Source organism: Carlito syrichta, unplaced genomic scaffold (genome assembly GCF_000164805.1).
Source record: "Carlito syrichta isolate Samal-C Ts95f unplaced genomic scaffold, Tarsius_syrichta-2.0.1 Scaffold273907, whole genome shotgun sequence".
Classification (NCBI taxonomy): domain Eukaryota; kingdom Metazoa; phylum Chordata; class Mammalia; order Primates; family Tarsiidae; genus Carlito; species Carlito syrichta.
In genome coordinates this window covers 160,617-183,920 of record NW_007218003.1, presented here as the reverse complement: position 1 = coordinate 183,920, position 23,304 = coordinate 160,617, and the positions used below count along the sequence as shown (strand labels likewise).

Below are 23,304 nucleotides of genomic sequence, written 5' to 3'. Positions count from 1 at the left end.
CCCAGGCCCCATTCCTTGCCTGGGAAGTATGCTGAAATGTATACACTAACTTTGTCAGGTTATCTTAACTAGTTAAGTTACTTGAGCTGAGACTGAAACCCAAGTCTATCCTGACCTTTAAGTCCAGGAGCTGTTCATTAAATTGTCTCCCTTGATTTCAACCTCACTCTTTTATACTTTCAAAATGTGATCTTACTTCCTATTCAGAAGAGAAGCCCTGCATAACATTTAACACATTTGATCACTCTTGCCTCCTTAAAACATGTTCCTTACTTGAGTTCCAGGACATCACAATCTCTTAATTTTCCTCCTCTTCAGTGGCTGCCTTTCCTCAGTCTTTTTTGTTGGTTCTTTTTCTCTGAATCACTTTTCTGTAAGCATTCCCAGAACTCAGTCGTCAGAACTCTTCTCTTCACTAAGTATATACTCCTTCCTCTGGTAAATTCATTCAAACTAAGGTTCTAAATACAGGTTATATGCTGGCAGTCTTCTGTATCTATACCTTAAACCTGGACTTTCCTGAAACTAAGAAATGGCTATTTGGAATTTATGACTTAAACTTGGGTATCTAACAGAAATACTGATTTTGACATTTCCAAACCTAATTCCTAATCTGCCTTCAAAAAGCTTGTTACTCTCACAATCATCCCCATCATAGTAAATGGCAAAATGATCCTTTCAGTTGCTAAGGTGAAAATCCTTATAGCGATCGTTAACTCCTTTATCTCATACCCCCACATACAATCTGGCAATTCTGTTGGCTCTTTAATAAAATACACCCAGTGTCTGAATATTAGCATTACCTCTATGGTTACTACCCTGATGTAGGCCACTATCTTCAATTAACTGGATTATTGCAATTAACAAGCTCCCTGCTTCCAACCCACAGTCTATTCCCAACACTACAGTCAAGGTGATATTAAAATGAAAATTTTACCATGTTACTACACCGCTTTAAAACTTCCAATGGCTTCCCACTTCATTCAGAGTAAAACCAACATCGTTACAATAGCTCAACAATCCTATTCTTCCTCCACACCAGTCAGGCTAGATGCCTGGCTATTAAAAGCATGCACTAAGATGCTCCTTCCCTAAGGCATATCAGTTGCTACTTCCTATCTCTGGAACATTCTTCCTCTAAAATATCTGAAAGGCTGGCTGCCTCGCCTCTTTTAAATGATTTCTGAAATTTCACCTTCTCAGTGAGGCTTTTCATAATCATTCTATTTAATACTGCATCAAATCCCTATAATCACCACATCATTATTCTTTATTTCCCTACCCTACTTCAGTTTTCTCCATAGTACAGATTAGTTTATTACATACTATATGATTTACTCATTTATTATGTGTATTATTCATTGTCTATCTTCAATTAGAATATAATTTCCCAAAGGAAAGGAGTCTGTCAGTTACATCCATTCACATGGTCTCAGTGCCTAAAGTAGTACCTTGCAAATAATTAGGTGTTTAGTGTAGACTTACTGAAAGAATGGAAGAATGAGTGAATAAATGAGTAAATAATGAATGATAACCTTGGTACAAGCTGCCAAAGAAGAATTAATGAAAATTCCAACTGTAAGAAATAACTTCAGAACATAGATCAATAAAATAATACCCCTAAAAGAATAATTACAGTTGATGAAGGTACAGCGTATCAAGCCATTATTTGCTTCTCACACAAACCACAATCATTGATGAAATATTTAATACAGAGTTCAAAAAAACCTGAATGAATGGATTCAAATACCTGGCAGATGATGTTAAAGTGCCTTTGGTGTGGGTTCACCAGTAATAACTTAAGAGTCCAAGGAAACAAAGATGACAGTAGCCAAGCCAAAGCACTGGGTTATTTTAATGGACCTACATGCAGGAAAGGAGTAATCCCTCAGGCCTAGACTGCCCAAACCCTGCACATTCCCAAAACGCCAGTCTTCAAGATTGGCCTTCGGCCAGCTCCTAGGAAATGAGCTCTGATCCTTTGGAATATTCTGTCTAATAAGAATACTTTTGTATACCAGAAATCTTGAGCCACATGGCACCAGTTTGACCAGACAGTATATGCTAATAAAAGGTTGAATGATGAATGCTTTGCACTTGATTTTGCTCTGAGAAGTTTAAATTTGAGCATCTCAGGGCAGTCATGCAGGTGCTGCTTGTCTACATGACTGACTTCCAATAAAAACCCTCGGCACCAAGGCTCAGATGAGTTGCTTTGGTTGACAACACTTCACAGATGTTGTCATAGTTGTTGCTGGGAGAATTAAGTGCATCAGTGATGGTTAATTTTAGGTGTCAGCTTGACTGGATTAAGAAATACCTAGAGAACCGTTACGGCATTACTACTAAATGTGTTTCCAGAGGATACTGGCATGTATGTCATAGACTGAATGGTGAAGATCTGCTCTCAATGTGGGCAGGTGCCATCTTATTCACTGGGGGTCCAAAAAGAACAAAAAAGACAGAAAAAAGGAGCTGGGGATATTCTTCCTCTCCTACCCCTGGACTTAAGAACTCTAGGCCCTTTGGCCTTTGGACTCCAGGATATATACCAGTGTTCCCCTTCTACTCCACAGGTCCCTCCTCATCCCACGCCCTACAGGTCTCAGATCTTCGGCTTCAGACTGGGAATTATACCTTTGGCTTCCCTAGTTCTGAGGTTTTTGGACTTGGACTGAGACACACTACAAGCATCTCAAGGTCTCCAGCTTACAGATGGCCTGTGGTGGGAATTAACCTCCATAACTGTGTAAGCCAATTCCTCAGTAAATCCTCTCTGTCTCTCTGGATAACCTTGACTCCACTATAACACAGCATCCACCATCCATGTGACTCTACCAGAAGAGGATACCTTGAAGTTTGCACTTAGTTTATCCTAGCCTTTCCCCCGCTGTGGCTTTCTCTTTGCTGATTTTAATCTGTATCTTTTTGCTATAATAAACAATAACCATGAGTCTTTTTTTCAGTCTTGAGCCATGAATCACTGAACCTGAGAGTGGTCTTAGAGACCCCTGACACAGGTAGTATCAGAATAGGGTTCAGTAGAATAACTCTGACTCACCATAACATGGCAAAAATAGTGTTTGGAAAAAGGAAGGATGACAGGGCAGACAATGATGCCTAAACAGGTACCAAGTTGCCCCTGGTATGAGACAGCAGCTGTGCTGTGTTACATATAAAAGTTGCCAATGGAATTTAGAAATGATAGGCCCAAATCTCAAGGAGTTAGATCACTGGATATATAAATAAATGCCAAACAGTAAGAAACAAGTTAAATACATAATCCGCTGGTAACTTTTGTGTCTTTAACAGTTAAAATAAAAGTGAAGGAGAGTATGAGGGTAAATCCTGGTGTTCAAAAAACTTGGATTTTGGTCAGTTTGAACTACGGCTGCTAGCCTCAGGGATACTATCAAAGAGAAAATTAGCTGGAAAAAAAAAACATAGGACTTCTATGGCCTCTGGTCACGAAAAAGGTGGTCCAAATGGTGGGTGGCAAAACCAAGACACTACTAAAATCAGGGATTATAGTGTGAAGGAGTTATCTCAACGTGTGGATCAGTATTCATCAGGTTCCTGGGAAAAGGTTTGGCAAAATGGACTGTGAGAGTGACTAATTTGGAGGCAATATCTTTGGTTTCAAGTGCTACAGAACGGAGAAGACTGCTTGAGATGATGCAGGAAACATAGCTTATTACTGAACAATTACAGATGGATATACATGATCCAAACACATAATAAGTTGGTCCTAAGGATACAGCTAGCCTGGTAAACTGGGTAAAAGCCACTGTAAAATTTGTTTACTGTGAGCCAGGCTCGGTGGCTTAGCCTATAATCCCATGCTTTGGAAGGCTGAGGTGAGTGGATTGCCTGAGCTGGCGGGTTCGAGACCCGCCTGGGCAACTTGTCGAGACCTCATCTCTACAATAAATTTAAAAATTAGCCGGGCATGGTAGTGCGCACCTGTAGTTCCAGCTACTTGGAAGGCTGAAGCGGAAGGATCACCGGAGCCCAGCAGGTCGAGGCTGCGGTGGCCGGGAGCGGCCACTGCACTCCAGTCTGGGTGACAGAGTGAGACTCCAACTCAAAAAAAAAAAAAAAAAATTTGTTTACTGTGAAAGGGGAAATGATTCTTTCCCTCCTTCAAATGCCAAGTGGCACTCCCTAGATGAAATGGCTGATATACTGCAAGCCATGCTGGATTAACTTCACAGTCATAAGGATGCTCATCTACTTAAAATGCCCCTTACTCAGGGCATGGTAAATACCATGACTCAGGGGGCCCTTTTACACAGGCACTTGATATAATCTAAGTGCTGCAAAATCAAGCAACAGGCCAAGAAACTATCAGATTTGTCATCTGCGCTTCTTCCTATGGGTCGGTACAGATGCTAAGAGAGTGGACTACAAGTGAACAGGGAAAGACTGAAGGAATAGCCAAGGAAGTCATCTGAGCAGGATGAAGTCTCAAATGGCTACTAAGGAATGGAATGAATAAAGCAGACACTGATAAAGCTAACACAAAGGTTTTAATGCAGCACTACCAGAAGTTGGGTGGATCAATGGGAGCCCTTGCAAGTCTCCCAACACTGATGGGCCCTAAATAAATACATTCTATTTACCCTAACCTCGAGGAATGTAACAAGCTGGGAGGCAAAAATGACAATTAGGAACTTTACTTTGAATCACCAGAGGTGGTGGCCTGCCAAATTAATCAGGATGAGGACTGATGAAGGAGGCAGAGGCTTTTGGACCAGCCTCTACGCTAGGGACTGAAAGTTATATGCATACCTATGAGTAAAATACAGGGTAAAGAAGAGAACTTCCAAGGGCTTCCTCCCAGGAGTACAATACTGTGATTCCCGAGACTGCTGATGAAGTCCTTACAGGGGCCATAATTAGACTCGGAAGGTATGGGGATCACATAGTTGATAGAATTAAAGTAAGAATTTGGATGAAAATTAGTATGTTTGAACAGACTACGTGAAGTACTTGCATCCACTTTACCTGAATATGTTTTGGGAAACGATATTACAGCTGACAAGGGAACACATCAGCTACTATACTACAGAAAGCTTGTTAGTTTTTCCTTTAGTGAGGACACACTAGATGGAAATCCATGGAATTTCCCAAGCTTACACAGGTTGTTAATTAGAAACAGTAACATGATGGACAAAAAGAGATAATCACTTGAATTAATAACATGTTAAGTGTTAGAATGCTTTTACTAACAAACTCTCTGTGTAGTCCATGAAAAAACTGAATGACTCTTGAAGACTAATGGTGAATTATAAAGACTGAATAAGGTAGTGTCACTTACAACATTACCAGTCTCCGATACGGTTTTAACAGTGCCCCAAATTCCACAAACTAAGGGGGAACTACTCAGTGACTGATCTCACAAATGCTTTTTTCTTTGTCCCAATCTCCAAAAATCACAAACTTTAGTTTCCCTTCAAGTGGGAATGATCCCAACTGGAATTTACCATATTGTCATAATACACCAGTTTAGTGTCACAGTTTAGAAGGGTATTTGACTTGATTCAGAATTCGATAATATACTACATTGATAATACTATGAAAGACCAGAAACTTAAAAACAAAGTGGGACTGACATAAAAATATGATGGCACACATAAATACCATAAGTTAGATGATAAATCCAGCAAATACCCAAGGGCCCAACCAAACTGCAAAATTCTTATGAATAATCTGGGCAGGAGCCACCCATGATATTCTACAGGCAACTAAAAGTAAACTGTTGCCCTTGCTTATGTGTGAAAATAAGCAAGAAGCACTGCAACCGGTCAAGGTGCTTGAGTTTTGAAGGACACAAATCTACAACTGGACATGACTGCTAGCTCCAATCCATACAACTACCTGAAAGCAGGACAAATATGAAGGGGATCTATACAGCATCAGGCTATATCTGAATTGCAGTAGCTCAATTAATGCCTTTGGGTCCTTATGATTCACACAGATATGATTTTAGAAGTATCTGCAGCCCAGACTCACACAGACTGGAGTTTATGGCAGAAAGTCCATGAATGCTGTCCAGCATTAACTGCTAGGATCTTGGACCAGAAAACTTCCAGACAGGAAAGTACAGTACACACTACAGTAGGCAATTATCACCTTGCTATTGGACATTAACTGAAACTGCTTCTATGACTAAAGGACATAATATAATCTTGAAACCTGAAATACCCACGTTTTGGGTAATGTCACAGAAACACTAAAATAGAAAGCAATGCCCAGAAAAGTTCCACAATGAAATGCAAATGGTTTAACAGGAATGTGCTACTTGAGAAATGTAAGGAGGTACTCATCATGTTCATCAGGTAAACTCTTTTTCTCAAGGCCAACTTTGGAACCATCTGAGAAGCTGCCAGATCACACTGACACAAAGAGTTCTCAACTGACTACCAATAAGTGGCTTGTTTTAGGATAGCAGTTCTAAGGTGAACAGACAGCATCCTGTTTGGAAGAATGCCAATTTTACACTGTGTAAAATTTTAATTGAAGAAGGTAAGAACAAATGAGTCCAGGGGACTCAATTGCAACACTGTATTCTTTGCAGTGATGGAAGAATTGAACAACAATAAAAGCCCTGATGTGTGGCTGAATATCCATGAATGAGCAGCAGCCATTTTCCTGGTCATATGGTCAGGCTGACAGGAAACAAAAAACTAGACTATTAAATGGATGAATTATTACTAACAAGGCATGACTCTATGAAAACCATTATGAGAATTAAGGGGTACATTAAAGTAGAACATATTGAAGCCCATTAGAGGAAATTCCTTTAGGATCAGAAGATAACTGGAACCAACAAGTGGACATCCTAGTATGCTTGCTTGAGGTAAACCCCTGGGTTGATGAAATGAGTAGATATGGGGGACACACAACAAACAGAAATGGGCTGACCATTAACATAGTCCTCTTGCATCCTCTAATGTACAAAATGCCAATAAGAACTATCTTGTCTGCCATAAAGAGAAATAAACTGTAGATGACTATGGGGTATATTCCCCAAAAAGAAGTTCCTCCACCCTCACATATAGTTGACAAGTACACTACACTGGACCATTGCCAATATACCCAGGAGCTACAAATGGGCACTGATAGTAATAGCAATTTGCTTGGGACTGAGCTTTGCATATTCAGAGGTAGATGCAAAAGCTCAAAAGACTGTAAGATGACTGGAACAGAAGACATGTACCCCCCACTAAGGCACATACCATCAAACCAAGGAACACACTATACAGCCCACAGTATCCAAAAATGAGCTAAGAGGTATCACATGAAATAGACATAACACATTAGGTATCATATGCACATATGGTTTCATAAGTATGTGCTCATACTCAACATGAGGGTTAAGGGAGAGTCCCCATGTCATGGATTTCTTCACTTTTCTGGACATAGAAGAGTAGGTAAGAGGGGATGATGTTCTACACGATTCTTCCCTACATCACCTCAATGTTGCCTCTTCTTACCTAACGCAGTGGTCATGGGAGCAGGGCCAAAACAGTATGTGCCCAAAGCAGGAATGATTCCTAGCAAGAAACTGTAATTACACTTTTAAACCATTATCCAGAATTCCAAAGGGTCTAATGGGATAGACTGTGTCTTTACCCCATCTAGGAAAACTGGGGTTGACAATGAATGTATCTATACTGTCTATTGCTCTAGAGAGCCTATTAATTTTGCAACTACGTAACTCAACCATAAAATAGGCTGGGCATGGTGGTTCACACCTGTAATCCCAACACTTTGGAAGGCCAAGGCAAGAGAGTTGCTTGAGAACAGGAGTTTGAGACCAGCCTAGGCAACACAGTGAGACCCTGTCTCTACAAAAAAATTTTTAAAAATTAGCTGGGCATGGTGGCTTGTACCTGTAGTCCCAGTTACCTAGGAGGCTGAGGCAGAAGGACTGCCTGAGTCCAGAAGGTCAGGGCTGTAGTGAGCCATGATTGCACCCGTGTACTCTAGCAGTGATAGTGTGAGATTCCGACTCAAAAGAAATAATAATAATGGAATGAACTGAGTAGGGGAGGTACCTGGTAGACTACCACTGTTGCAGGCAATTTGGTCAAGCATATCCCTTCCAAGGGTGAAAACATTCATATTTCTGGATATCTGACTAATTCGTTTCCTGATGCCGCTATAGCAAAGTATCGTTAAAACTTGATGGCTTAAAACAACAAAATGTTTTTATCTCATAGTTCTGGAGATTAAAAGTACGAACCCAAGATTGACAGGGTCATGCTTCCTTCAGAAGCTCTGAAGCAAAATCCATTCCACGCCTTTTAGGTAGCTTCTGGTAGTTGCTGAAAAGCTTTAGCATGGAGCTGTGTCACTCCAATCTCTGTCTACATCTTTATATCACTTTCTACCTTGGGTGAAAACAAATCTTACTCTGTCTCACTCTGACATGGAGATTTGTCACTGGATTTAGGTCCCTCTCAGATAATCAAGTATGATCTCCTTATCTCAAGATTTTTAACTTAATTATATCTGCCTAAGCCCCTTTTACAAAAAAGATAACAGATTCCTGGGATCATGATGTGGATATATTATTTTGGGACCAACATTCAACCCACTACAGTTCACCCCATCTCAACATTCACACCATCCCAACATCCCCAAAAGTCTCAACCCATTAGGAGTATTAACGTTAAGTTCAAAATCTCATTTAATATAAACTAAAAAGTTCCAAATCTTATCATCTAAATCAGGCATGGAGCAAAATTCTTCTACATCTCTCAACCTCCTAAACTAGAAAACAAGTTATCTGCTTTCCAAATACAATGATTGAACAGGCATAGAATACACAATCCCATTCAAAAGGAAGAAATTGGAAGGAATAAAGAGGTGACTGATCCCAAGAACGTTCTAAATGTAGTAGGTGAAATTCTATTAGATTTCGAGGCCTGAGACTAATCCTCTGTAATTTGCCTTTCATCCTTAGGTCCATGGTGGATCCACAGACCTCTGGGTCTGTAGTAACTCAGTCAACTTCTGCCTTTTAACCATGGTGGCTTCATAGGCCTCTGCTGGCCTCAGAGTCATTCTTTCTTTTTCTTTAAGAAAACAGCATGGCTTCAGCTTGTGTCCATCAACTATACCACTTCTTTTTTTTACTGACAGGGTTCACAATATTTTCAGTTTATTCTATAAGTATAACTGAATCTTCTGTGCTTTATCTATTGATAAATTCTAAAAACTGAACACCAATTTGTTACTTACAATAGTATAAATAAGTAAATATCATTCACAGGAGAACTAAAGAAGATGGTTAGACCTCTAATGAAGGAAAGGTTATTCTATTCTACATCAACAAACTTGGGCTCCTCAAAAAACTGCTTCATTTGTCTCGGCCAGTTAGTCTCTTTTCTTACACAGGAATACCTCAGAGACACTGCGGGCTTAGTTCTAAACTACCACAACAAGGCAAATACCACAATAAAGAGTCACATGATTTTTCTGGGTTTCCCAGCATATGTAAAAGTTATGTTACACTACATTGTAGAATATTAAGTATGCAATAGCATGTCTTAAAAATGTACATACCTTAATTAAAAAATACTTTATTGCCAAAAAAAGCTTACAATTATCTGTACCTTTAGCGAGTTGTGATCTTTCTGCTGGTGGAGGGTCTTGCCTCACTGTTGATGGCTGTTGACTGATCAGGGTGGTGGCTGCTGAAGGCTGGAATGGCTGTGAAATTTTTGTAAAATAAGACAACAACAAAATTTGCTGCATCGACTGACTCTTCCTTTCACAAAAGATTTTGTGAAATTTCTGTAGTATGTCATCCTGTGTGATAGCATTTTTCCATAGAGTTTTTCTCAAAAATGAAGTCAATCCTCTAAAACCCTGCCACTGCTTTATGAACTTAGTTTACATAATATTCTAAATCCTTTGTTATCATTTCAGCGATGTTCACAGCATCCTAACCAGGAGCAGACTCCATCTCAAGAAACTACTTTCAGTCAGGCACAGTGTATTATGCCTGTAATCCCAGCACTGTGAGAGGATCACTTGAGCCTAGGAGTTTGAGACTAGCCTAAGCAACATCGCGATACCTCACCTCTACAAAATAAAAAATAAAAAAATTAGCCACACATTGTGGAATATGCCTGTAGCCCCAGCATATCCATAAGAAGCAACTCCTCATTCATTCAAGTTTTATCATGAGATTGCAGCAAGTCAGTCATATCTTCAGGCTTCACTCCTAGTTCTCTTGCTGTTTCCACCACATTTGCAGTTCAAGTTAAGATGATTTATAGTTAAAGCCCTCAAAGATATCCATAAGTGTTGGGATCAACTTCTTCTAAAGTCCTATAAAGACTGATATTTTGACCTTCTTCTATGAATCACGAACATTTTTAATGGCATCTAGAAAGGTGAATTCTTTCCAAAAGGTTTTCAATTTTCTTTGCTCAGATCCATCAGAGGAATTGATATCTACAGCAGTTTTAGCCTTACAAAATGGAAGAGATTTTTCTAAAGTAAGACAACAATAAATAAATAATAAAATTTGAAAGTCAAAATTACTTCTTGATCCATGGGCTGCAGAACAAATGCTGGGTTAGCAGGGTTGAAAACAGTATTTATCTCTTTGTATATCTCCATCACAGTTCTTGGTTGACTGGGTGCACTGTTAATGAGCAGTAATATTTTGAAAGGAATCTTTTTTTCTGAGCAGTAGTTTTCCACAGTGGGTTTAAAATATTCAGTGAACCATGCTATAAACAGATGAGCTGTCACCCAGGCTTTGTTGTTCCATGATAAGCACAGGCAGAGTAAAGTTAGCATAATTCTTAAGGGCCCTAGGATTTTTAGAATAATAAATGAGCACTGGCTTCAACAGAAAGTCACCAGTTGCATTATCCCCTATCACGAGAGCCAGACTGTCCTTTGAAGCATTGAAGCCAGGCATTGACTTTTCCTCCCTAGCTGTGAAAGTCCTAGATGGTATCTTTCTCCAGTAGAAGGCTATTTTATCTACAATGAAAATCTGTTGCTTAGTGTAGCCACATTCATCAAGGATCTTAGCTAGATTTTCTGAATAACTTGTAGCTTCTACAGCAGCACTTGCTGTTTCACCTTGTACTTTTACACTACAGAGACAATCTCTCTCCTTAAACCTCATGAACCAACCTCTCCTAGCTTCAAACGTTTCTTCTGCAGCTTTCTCACCTCTCTCAGCCTTCACAGAATTGAAAAGAGCAAGGAATTTGCTATGGATTAGGCTTTGGCTTAAGGGAATGTTGTGGCTGGTTCTTCTATGCAGACCACTCAAACTTTCTCCCTATCAGCAATAAGACTGCTTTACTTTTTATTATTTGTGTGGTCACTGGAGTAGCACTTTCAGTTTCCTTTAAGAATCTTTCCTTTGCATTCACAACTTGGTACAAATGGTCTAGCTTTCACCCTATCTTGGCTTCAGACCTGCCTTCCTCACTAAGTATAATCATTTCTAACTTCTGATTTCAAGTGACAGAAATGTGACTCCTCTTCTCACTTGAACAATTAGAGGCTGGTATAGGATTCTTAATTAGCCTAACTTCAATATTGTTGTGTCTCAGGAAATAGGGAGACCCAAAGAAGGGGAGAGAGACTGGGGAACGAACAGTTGATAGAGCAGTCACACAATATTTATCAAGTTTGCCATTTTACATAAGCATGGCTTGTGGTGCCTCAAAAAAGGAACAGTAAAACATCAAAGATTACTCATATAGATCACTATAACAGATATAATCATAACGAAAAAGTTTGAAATATTGTGAGAATTGCCAAAACGTGACACAAAGACACGAAGTGAATACATGCTGCTGGAAAAATGGCACCAACAGAGTGCTAGAAGCAGGGTTGTCACAAATCTTCAATTTGTAAAAGCAAACAAACAAAACACACACACAAAAACAATACAAGCAAAGTACAATAAAAATGAGATACATCTATACTTTAAATCATCTCCAGATTATTCACAAAACCTAATACAACAAAAACACTATATAAAGAGCCATTATATTGTATTACTTAGGGAATAATGACAAAGGGAAAAAGTCAGCACATGTTCACTACAGATGGAACCTGGAACTTTTTTTCCCCCTAATATTTTCAATCACAGTTGGTTGAATCTAAGGATGCAGAAATCAAGGATATGATGGGCCAACTGTGTATCTGTTGTCCCAGCTTCACTGAATATAGCATACTTCTCTTTGCTTCCAAAATGACGTCCATCCTCAAAATGCAACACATCTGAAGATACCTCTGACACTATCTTTAAGCCACAGGTAACTAAAAGCAGAGCATTAAATAAAATGGCTGTGTAAAAGCTGTGGTTATACACAGTGTTACTGTTCAACATGGGCATTACGGCATGAATGCACATGCCTTACGTTAACACCAAGAACTAAGTAAGACAGAAGTCAATGGTGAAGGAATCTGCGAGGTGCAACCTAACAGGCATGCCTGCTCGCCGCTCATTGGCCATCACCATTCCAGATTCGGCTTTTTCGGCATTTAGGTTACGTCTTCCGGAACGAGTATTTGTTTTCTTAAAGCACCTAACTGCTATTTCCCCCTCCTTCCTTATTCTATCATTAGTCAACTCAAGCTAAATAATCGAGTATAAACTGACTGACTACTTACATATCTGTCATTCTGGGGTTTCTTATCGCTGTACTGAAATTTTTGCTCTACCATATCATGCACACCACCTCTGACTCTTTCTTAAACTTCCTTATAAGTTTTGTTGTACTGGCATAGTCAGCGACTTGTACATTCGGTGATAGCATCTGAGCAAGTTTTATCGGCAAGCAACATTTTCAGTCAATAAATAAGGTTTCAAAAATTATGTAAGAATGGATTTATACTTGCTGAATGTAAAGATCGAACCTCAAGTCACTGTAGCTTTAGTAATTGCTTATTGCATTAGTTTAATGCTAGCACTGCGTGTGCTGTGCATATTCTGATTTTATTACAATAAAAAGTTGAACTGCAGAAAAAAAAAAGCATGACCCAATTTGGTTGTCATGCCTTTGTTGGAAAGTAATCTGTTTTTCACCTTCTGAAAGCTTTTAAGAGGATTTGCTTAGCCTTGATGCTCAGAAATTTCCTGAAGATGTGGAATTGTGCTTGAAGGGTCCTCTTCCATTTGCTCAGTTCTCAGTAGACCCTTTCAGTTTCAGGATCTCTTCAGCTCTAACAATTTTATTTTTTATTAGTTATCCTTATTTTTTTTATTAGCCCTTAAGTTCTTATGTTCCCTAGAGTGAGCTTTTATGTTATAATTATTATTTCAACATATTCCACCTCCTTATTTTTTGTTTTTTCATTCTCAGATATCCCCTAAATTTGTTGCTAACTATGCCATTGTTTTTATTTTAGATATCATATGTTAAATTCACAATTACTCTTTTATGTGCTCTGTTTTCAACCTCTTTCTTTCATACCTGCAATATCTTTTTGTACCTTTCTAAAAAGACTAATTAGAGATTATTAACTTATCTGCTGTTCTGTTTGGTCTGTTTTCACCAGGATCAACTCTTCCTTTGTTCCTTTTTGTTCTTCTCTTTTATGTTCTTTAGATATGTCTAATTTGTTTGATCCTCGGTAGTCTGTTCATATTCTTGAATGATAAATGAGGTGATTTAGCCGAGCAGGGGTTTCCTTGCAGTTTCCAGAAAACTGACCATAAATTATCCTATGCGAATTGGAAAATACTTGCTGGCCCCCTTCATTTTAAAAGTATGAGATGAGAAACTGAAAGGCAATTTGACAGCTTCCACTATTACCTCCAGAAATATCTAGTAAAAAAAGGATGCCAATCACTACATTTGGGATACTAGCCTTTCCAAGACAGACTACTCAGCAATAATGATGAGGGCAGTTCTGATGACACAAACACTATACCAAGTCACTCTGCATTGCTGGGGATAGTGAGACTACACTGACCATTCTGTTCTAACCAAGGTAAGTTTAAATTCTGCATACTGCTTTATTATAATACACTCCTACCCTCAGAACATACCAAAAATGAGAGAGAGAGAGAGAGAGAGAGAGCGCAATATATTGAGAGAGAGATATTGGGAGATTGAGAGAGACTGATTGAGTATCTCTGTGGGACTATACTAGGCAAAAAGACTCCCAACATAGCTCCATTCTTTTCTTTTCCCCATTCTGTATTGTGATATCCTCTATTCTATTATTGCTCCTACTATACCAACTGCTTTAAATGTTCACAGCTTCATACAATTTTCTTATACTGTATAAGGGATTCAAACCAGGGATCTTGGAGAAATGGTTGATCCCAAAGCTGGAGTAGGAAAAACACAAGAGAAGAATGGAGAATCTGTAAAGATTAGAAAAGTAAAGAGATGCTCAAATAATGGTAAGGATGTGTCAAAAGGGCATAGGAACAACTTGAAGGTGCTCCCAATGGCCTAAGCTAGAATAATTTTAGCAATAAAGTAACATAGTATTGGATCCTAATCTATGGAGTAAAATAAATATTCATGAATATCTATGATTCTATTTATATAAATCATTGAATGAATAAATAAATGCAAGAGAAATAATATTCTATAGAAAAGTAGAAAACTCCCTAGCAAGACAACAACTACACAGGCAAAATCTATCTGATATAGTGATTTTGGAACCCTTGAGAGTATTGAAGGCTTGCAACATCCAGAAGGATTGGATGGTTAACTGGAGTTTATTTCAGTCAATTTCAGCTCTTAGCTGGGTAGTGACTACCCATCCCCCACACATTCCTGAAGTAGCTTAAACATGATTGTGAGAGCCAAGGTCAGCAATAAGGACCTTGTCTCCCAAATATAAGAACACAGACTGTTGCTTCTGATCTCAAAGGTACAGTCATAGAAGCAGGAAGTCATTGTTTCAAGCCCTGACCCTTCTGGCTGAAGTAAGTTCTAGAATATTTAAAGGGCTGGCACTTTATTCCTGCTTCATTTTTCAATTTACCCTTTTTTAGAGCCAGGCACTCACTTAAGGACTAGGACATTCCAAACCAACCACAATATACAGAGGCATTTAGAAAGTTACTGTGCATACTCAGGGAAAGATACAGGCTCAGGAAAAAATTCTAAGATGCTTACACCTCAGGTGGATATCAGCAAACTCTGGGGAGAGGGACAGGAAGTTAATGTGATCTTGAGTTACTACATTCTAAGATTCAAATGTTCATTTTTCAACCAAAAAAACCCAAAAAACAAAAAACCATAAGGCATACCAAATAAATAAGAAAGTATGACCTATTCAAAGGGAAAACATCAATAGAAATTGTTTCTGAAAAAGACCAGATAAAGGACCTTGTAGACAAAGACCTCAAAACAACTAAAAGTTGGTCAAAGAGACAAAAGAAGATGTAGACAAAGTCAAGAAAGCAATGTAAGAACAAAATGGAAATGCCAAAGTCAAGAAAGCAATGTAAGAACAAAATGGAAATGTTTTTGTTTAACATTAAACAAAAATCAAAAAAATCTGGAGCTAAAAAGTACAGTAACTGAAATGAAAAATTCACTAGAGGATTTTAAAGCATTTTTTATCAGGAATAAGAAAGAATCAGCAAGCTTACAGATAAGACAATGCTGTGAAGTCTGCTGGACAAAAAAAAAGATTGAAGCAAAGTGAACAGAGCCTAAGGTGCCTGTAGGACACAGTCAATTGGGCCAACAAATACATCATGGGACTCCCAAAAGGGGAAGAGAAAAAGAGAAGGAGAGACTTGAAGAAATAACAGCTGAAACATTCCCCAATTTAATGGAAGACAGGAATATAAACATCTAAGAAGCTCACTGAACTTCAAGCAAGAAAACTCAAAGAGACCAACATTGAGGCACACTATAATAAAACTGTTCAAAGTCAAAGCCAAAGAAAATATTTTAAAAGCAGAAAGGGAGAAACAACCCATTACAAACAAGGGATTCCAGGGGTGGGAGGGGGTGGAGGGGGACATAACATCAATAAGGGTACCTGATTCCAAACCAGGCAAAGTGGGACTGATGGGAGGCCCCAAACTTCACCTGTGCAATGACCACTTATTACCTAATCCTGAACTGTACCCCATATCTTTAAAATAAAATAAAACAAACACGCAAATTAGGAATTTCCAAATAAGATTATCACAAGATTTCCCATCAGAAACTTTGAAGGCCAGAAGGCAAGAGGTTAATATATTCAAAGTGCTGAAGGAAACAAAACAAAACAAAACACCAGTCAACCAAGAAGCCTATACCAGCAAAACTGTCCTTCAAAAATGAGGGAGAAATTAAGATACTTCCAGATAAAAAGAACCTGAGGGAGTTAATTAGCAGTAGACCTGCCCTGCAACAAATGCTACAAGGCCTCTTCAGGTTGAAATAAAATTTTTGTGACTGGAAAGTAACATGACACTTTATGAAGAAATAAAAGTTTCTACTAAAAGTAAATACAGGAACAATTATAAAACCTAGCATTATTGTAGCTTTGGATTGTATGCCACTTTTTTACATGATCTAAGAGATTAATGCATTAAAAATGAGTAGTCTATGTTTTTGAACACATAATGCATAAAGATCTAATTTTAAGACACTAACAATTGAAAGGACTACAAAATTTTAAAGAAGCAGAGTTTTTGCGTGTTGCTAAAGTTAAAATGGTATAACTTCAAATTAGAGTATTACAACTTTAAGATGTTAAATGTAATCTTCCTGACATCCAGAAAGAATTTAGCTACAGAATATAAACGAAAAGAAATAAGAAGGTAGAATTAGACTGTTTCACTCAAAAACCAACACAAAAGATAGCAATACAAAAAATGAGGGACAAAAAAGCTATAAGACATACAGAAAATAAACACCAGATGACAGAAGTAAGTCATTACCAGGAATCACTTTAACTGCAAATGGATTAAACTCTCCAATCAAAAGATAGAGATTCGGAGAATGGATTAAATAAACAAACAAAAAGCATGACTCAGTCCTATGCTGTCTATAAGAAATTCTTTAGATCTAAATACACAAACAGATTAAAAATGAAAAGAAAAAAAAAAAGATATTCCATGAAAATACAGTAGTCCCCCTTATCAGCGAGGGATAATAACTCTCCTAATAGGTGCCTGAAACCATGAACAGTACCAAACCCTATATAGCCATCCTTAAAGTATCTGTGGGAGATTGGTTTCAAGATTTTGTGATACCAAAATCCACAGATGCTCAAGTTCCTTATATAAAATTGCTTACTATTTGCATATAACCCACACATATCCTGAAGTATACTTTATTTTAAATCATCTTATAATATCTAACACAACAATGTAAATGTTATGTAAACAGTTATACTGTATTGGTTTTCCATTTGTATTTTTTGTTATTTTCTATTGTGTTTTAAAAAATATTTTCAATCCACAGTTGGTTGAATCCACAGATGTGAAATCTATAAATATAAAGGGCCAACCGCATATACTATGTTTTTTCCTGTGCATCTATACCTACAATAAAATTTGATTTCTAAATTAGACATATCTGTTACAAATAGATATAAAAAGTAGATTAACAACACTAATAATAAAACAGAACAATTGTAACACTATATTGTAATAAATTATGTGAATGTGATTATCTCTCCCTCTCTCTCTCAAAATATCTTATTGTGCTGTACTCACCTACCTTTGGACCATAGCTGACCTAAGCTAGTGAAAACACAGAAAGCCAAACCATGAATAAAGGAAGGACTACTGTAGCAACCAAAAAGACAGAAAGGGTGGCTATACTAATACCAGACAAAACAGATTTTGAATGAAAAAAGGGCTAAAGAGACAAAAAAACCATTTCTAACAAAAGGTTCAATACAGTAAGAAGATATAACAATTATAAACATTTATATACCTGAAAATAGACCATCAAAGTATATGAAGTAAAAACTGACAGAACTGAGAGAAGAAATAGACCATTCTACAATGATAGCTGGAGATTTCAATACCCTATACTCTCAGCAATAGATACGCAAGCAGACAGAAGTAAGGCATTAGAAGACTTGAACAACACAATAAACAACTGGATCTAACACATATATAAAATCATCTACGTAACAACAACAGAGTACACATTTTTTTAAGCACACATGGGACATTTTCCAGGATGGATAAAATGTTAGATCACAAATTAAATCTCAATACGTTTAAAAGATAGATACAAAGTATCTTTTCCAACTATATCAGGATGGAGTTAGAAGTCAGTAACAGAAAGAAAACCAAAAAAAATCCACACATTTGTGGAAATAAAATAACAGACTCTTAAACAACCAATGAATCAAAGAAAAAAAATCACATGGGAAATTAGAAAACATTTAAAGATGAATGAAAAAAAAAAAAAAACCCACACAACATATCAAAATTTATGGGATGCAGCAGAAACAGTGCTAAGGGGGAAGTTTAAAGCTACAAATGCTTACATTAAATTAGAAGAAACGGTTCAAATCAACAACCTAACTTCATAACTTAAGGAATTAGGGGGGAAAAAACTGAACTCAAAGCAAGCACAAGGAGGGAAAAAAATAAAGGTTAAAGCAAAGACAAATACAACAAAACAGAAAACAAAACAAAAATCACCCCAAAAGTTAGTTTTTTGAAAAGATTAACAAAATTGACAAATCTTTAACTAGAATGACTAAGAGCAAATGTATAAGGAATGAGAGGAATCAAAATCACCATAAGAACACTACAGTAGTAATTATTGTAGACAAAAAACACTGATATGGATGCTAAAATTAGTAGATGGAAGTTTAAGAAATAAGATATTTCATAGTCTCATCATATTTCTTTTAAGATGTTTATTCTATTTTATTTTACTTTTTTGACTTATAGTCTCACTCTGTCGCCCAGACTGGAGTGCAGTGGCCAGTCGCCCGGACTGGAGTGCAGTGGCCACTCCCGGCCACCACAGCCTCGACCTGCTGGGCTCCGGCGATCCTTCCGCCTCAGCCTTCCAAGTAGCTGGAACTACAGGCTACCACATCCAGTTAATTTTTGATTTACTGCACACGCTACCACATCCAGTTAATTTTTGATTTATTTTAAAGATGAGGTCTCACCAAGTTGCCGAGGCGGGTCTGAAACCCGCGGGCTCAGGCAATCCACTCACCTCAGCCTCCCAAAGGCACGGGATTACAGGCTGAGCCACCAAGCTCAGCTTAAGATGTTTATTAATTACAAAGGGAAAGGTAATAACTTTACAGTGAAGAAACCCAGGAGACGCCACTTTAATCAAGTGATCAAGGTTAATGTCACCAGTAAAAAGAGATATCAATATCATTTACTCCTTGATATGATGCTCTGAGAAGAGCACATTAGGATCCAAAATACCAGGTCTAGTCAGACTCCAAACCTTCATAATATAATTATCTTGCTATAAAGAAACATATTTTCTTTCAAGAAATTGATATATTTGTTGGAGGAAAGCAGTAAGGAATTACATCAATCAGAATATTCCATCACTTGTGAAATATACCTAATTCTGTATAGTTACTCTGAAAAGTAATAGAAGTTATTAGTGAGATAGGACAGTGTCTAATAGGACATTCTCAAGTGTGAAGAATAAAAATTAAATAATGGGATCCAAGTGAAGTTAGTACATAACAGGAAAACACAATGGACCTGAGGAATACTAATGTTTGATACACAGTGGGTAGTAATAATAATCACAGTACATATTTATAACAATAATCTATTTATTTTCATTTAATACTATTGTTATTTAAATTCAATTTTATTTAATTTGTTAAATTTATTTAAGGATGGCGGCAACACTGTTACATTTATTTATTCATTTAACCCTGACATTAACCCTATGAAATGGGTGGGTATTATTATTATTATTATTATTATTATTATTATTATACCCATTTTACAAATAAGGAAATAAAGGCATAAAAAGTTGAGTAATTTGCTTGAGATCATTTACTAAGTGGCAGAGCATACACTATGCTATACTGCTTTTCAGAAAATCTCAGTTTAATTAATAATAAGTACTATGCTAAATATATATCCTAATCCTTATACTATTCCTGCCCAGAAGTTTTATTCTACCAATTAAAAAATGCCCAAAAGTAAAGCTCTGATGGGCTGCCTAACACAAAAATGGAGGATATTTAGCCTGTTTGGCTTCTACCTGGTAACTGTCAGAAATGCCCCTCCCCCACCCCAGTGTCACTGTGATAAGCAAACATTTCCAAATGCTCCTAAGAGAACAGCACTCCTCTCAAAAAACTAGTTGTTAAAGGTTATTAAGTGGGATGAACCTAGGTCCATATGATTCCAAAGTAAATTATTTTTTCCATTGAGAGACCTGTGAAAAAGTTGAGATTAAAACCAATGTACAAAGATAAGGGGAACATAGTTTCATCAAGTATATGAAGCAAAATGCTCCAGATGAGAAAACTTACAGTAGTAAACAACAGGATGTTAAAGTAGTCTATAAAGCATGACAATAATATTGTATATCATCAGTTGAATTAAGTAAGATACAAAGCATGGACCAGTTTGTAAAATATATCAAATTTATCTACTGAGAAAATTGGGATTCAATTCAGAACTAAGAGTGAGAACTGGCATCATTAACATTAATTATTTGCAAAGGTCTAACTTGAATAAAGGTGTGAAGATGAGAGTTAAAGACACTCGAAAGAATTTTCAAAGACTTTCATTTCTTTTTTTTCTTTTTTTTTTTTTTTTGAGTTGGAGTCTCCCTCTGTCACCCAGACTGGATGGAGTGCAGTGGCCACTCCCGGCCACCACAGCCTCAACCTGCTGGGCTCTGGTGATCCTTCCGCCTCAGCCTTCCAAGTAGCCAGAATTACAGGCATGCGCTACCACGCCCGGCTGATTTTTTGATTTATTGTAGAGATGAGGTCTCGCTGCCCAGGCGGGTCTCGAACCCACCGGCTAAGGCAATCCACTCACCTCAGCCTCCCAAAGGCATGGGATTACAGGCTGAGCCACTGAGCCCGGCTAAAGACTTTCATTTCTTTCAGTTTCACCATTCCAGTATTTTCACATCTACTTAGGATGCTTTTCCATCCAACATTATGTAAGTTTTATAACTTATGAGTACCAAATCATTACACTATTCTAGTCAGTCTTTTATTTAATGAAAATTCAGAACAATGCTAATATAATTAGTAATATAGACCACAAAAATACAGTAAAACTTTATCCCAAACACAAAAACAGAATAAACCTCTCTATTTCCTCAAAGGAATAAAAAATCTTTAATTTATAAAACACAGATAATATTATAAACTTTTAAAACCTTTAACATTATAAATAAATATTAATACACAAATGTAATTATAGCAGTAGTCTACAATCATGTTTTAGCTGTTTATGGAATTTCTTGACTTTAGTATGTAAATTCATGAGCACACACAAGTGTGCACACAGCAAAAAAAAATTTAGTAATCAACTCTAATAATCAGTTACCTTTGCAATAATGACTTCTTTCTTCAGAATCTTCATGGCATAATATTTTCCACTTGCCTTCTCTCGAACCAAAATAACTTTCCCAAAAGTGCCTTTACCTAGTAGTTTCAAATAGTCAAAATCATTCATTGTCTGAAAAACACAAATTAAAAAAATACACTATAAAGTATTTCTTAGCATACATATACATGTTTGCAATATCCACTCAAAAACAAATTTTACTAATTTCTAGATACCTTTAAATGAAAAAAAAAAATCAGAGTGGCATTGGTTGTCCCATCAGCAATCATGGGTGCTGAAAATAATTTAAGCAATGCTCAGATATTTTAGGAAATGATTTTGAACATAGAATTCACCAGCCAGTCAAACTATCTGTCAAGTAAAGGGCAAAAGTGGGAAGAAAAGCATTTTCACTCATTTTCAAGAACTTGAGTTTTCTAGAATCCAGCAGTGTTGCTACCCCTAAACAATGTGATAATAAAAAATGTCCCACACAAACATTTCCAAATATGCCTAAGGAAACAATACTTGGGAAGAATTTACTCCAGAAAAGAAAGAATAGAATCTAGGAAAGGAAAAGACATATATATAAGAAATATTACAAACAACCATGCAGAGTTAGTAAAAAGAAATCTAAAAAAGACAACAGTTGTAACTCCTGAGGGTCATTGGTGCAGTTTAGAACAGGAAGGTAGGGAGTTCTAAAAACAGTATCTAAGTAATCTGCCTGTTTTAGTTTCATTTCTCATTCCCAAATCAGGCGATTCCCAGAATTCTGCCAGGCAGACCTGCCACTTGCTCTCTACAGTGTGCCCTTTTCTACTCTGTTCTATCAATCAACATCTTTTCATAAACTTCCAAACTTTTGAGATCACTTGTCTGTTAATGTCCCTCCCAGCCCAGTTTTTCAATTTTGTGGATTGACTCTTTTTGAAATTCCTTTATTATCATTTTAATGGGGTCTGGGATAGAAAGAGAAGTAACTGTGTATGCTCAGTTGACTTAAATTTAAATTCCGTTTAGAGGTTTTGGAATAACAAATTAAGAATGTGGGTTTTATTCTACAATCAGAAGCCACTAAAAACGTGAGTGCCTTTTGCAACTATTTTTTCTTCTTTTTACCATCCATCTAAAGTAAATGTGAGAAATGTTTCCAACTCCATGACCTCAGATTCCACCTTAAGGAACTAGAAACAGAGTAAATCAAGTCCTCCAAAATCAGAAGAAAGAAAATGATAAAGATCAGAGAAGAAGTTAAATTTTTAAAAGAAAGAAAAAAGGTAGAGGGAGATCAATGAAACTAAAAGTTAGTTCTTTGAGAAGATCAGTAAAAACTGATAAACCTCTAGCCTGGTGGGTCAAAAAAATAAAGAATAAAGAATTCTTTTTTTTAACACATTTTTTATTTTAAAATTGTGGGGTACAGTTAAGGGTTAGGTATACAAATATGCATCATTCAGGCACCCTTGTTGATAAGGGGTGTCTCCCCGACCCCAGACAGATATTGACTACCATTAATCTCACCTCCCTTCCCCTTCATACCCCCCCCATAGTTTCCCACCACTGTCAATCCTTTTCTTATAGTTTTATGATAGATGTTCAAGGTCCACTATATGAGTGAGAACATGTGATACTCAGATCTTTCTTTCTGTGAGAGATCACTCAGTATTATAGACTCTAGTTCCATTCAGGTTGCTGCGAAATTCATGATTTTGTTCTTTTTTATGGCTACATAGTATTCCATCATGTATATGCACCACATTTTTTTAATCCAGTCCTCTTTTGATGGACAGCATGGTTGGTTTCAGGTT

General features: G+C 37.2%; 1 protein-coding gene across 1 annotated transcript in view; it reads right to left on the bottom strand.

Annotated features, from left to right (window-relative positions):
* LOC103254239 (RAC-gamma serine/threonine-protein kinase) overlaps nucleotides 1–23,304 on the bottom strand; it is a 148,246-nt gene that overhangs the window by 68,221 nt on the left and 56,721 nt on the right. Inside the window, exon 4 of the mRNA XM_008052375.2 lies at nucleotides 21,494–21,625. Within this exon, the coding sequence (XP_008050566.1) occupies nucleotides 21,494–21,625 (132 nt within the window). The remainder of the gene's footprint in view (nucleotides 1–21,493; nucleotides 21,626–23,304) is intronic.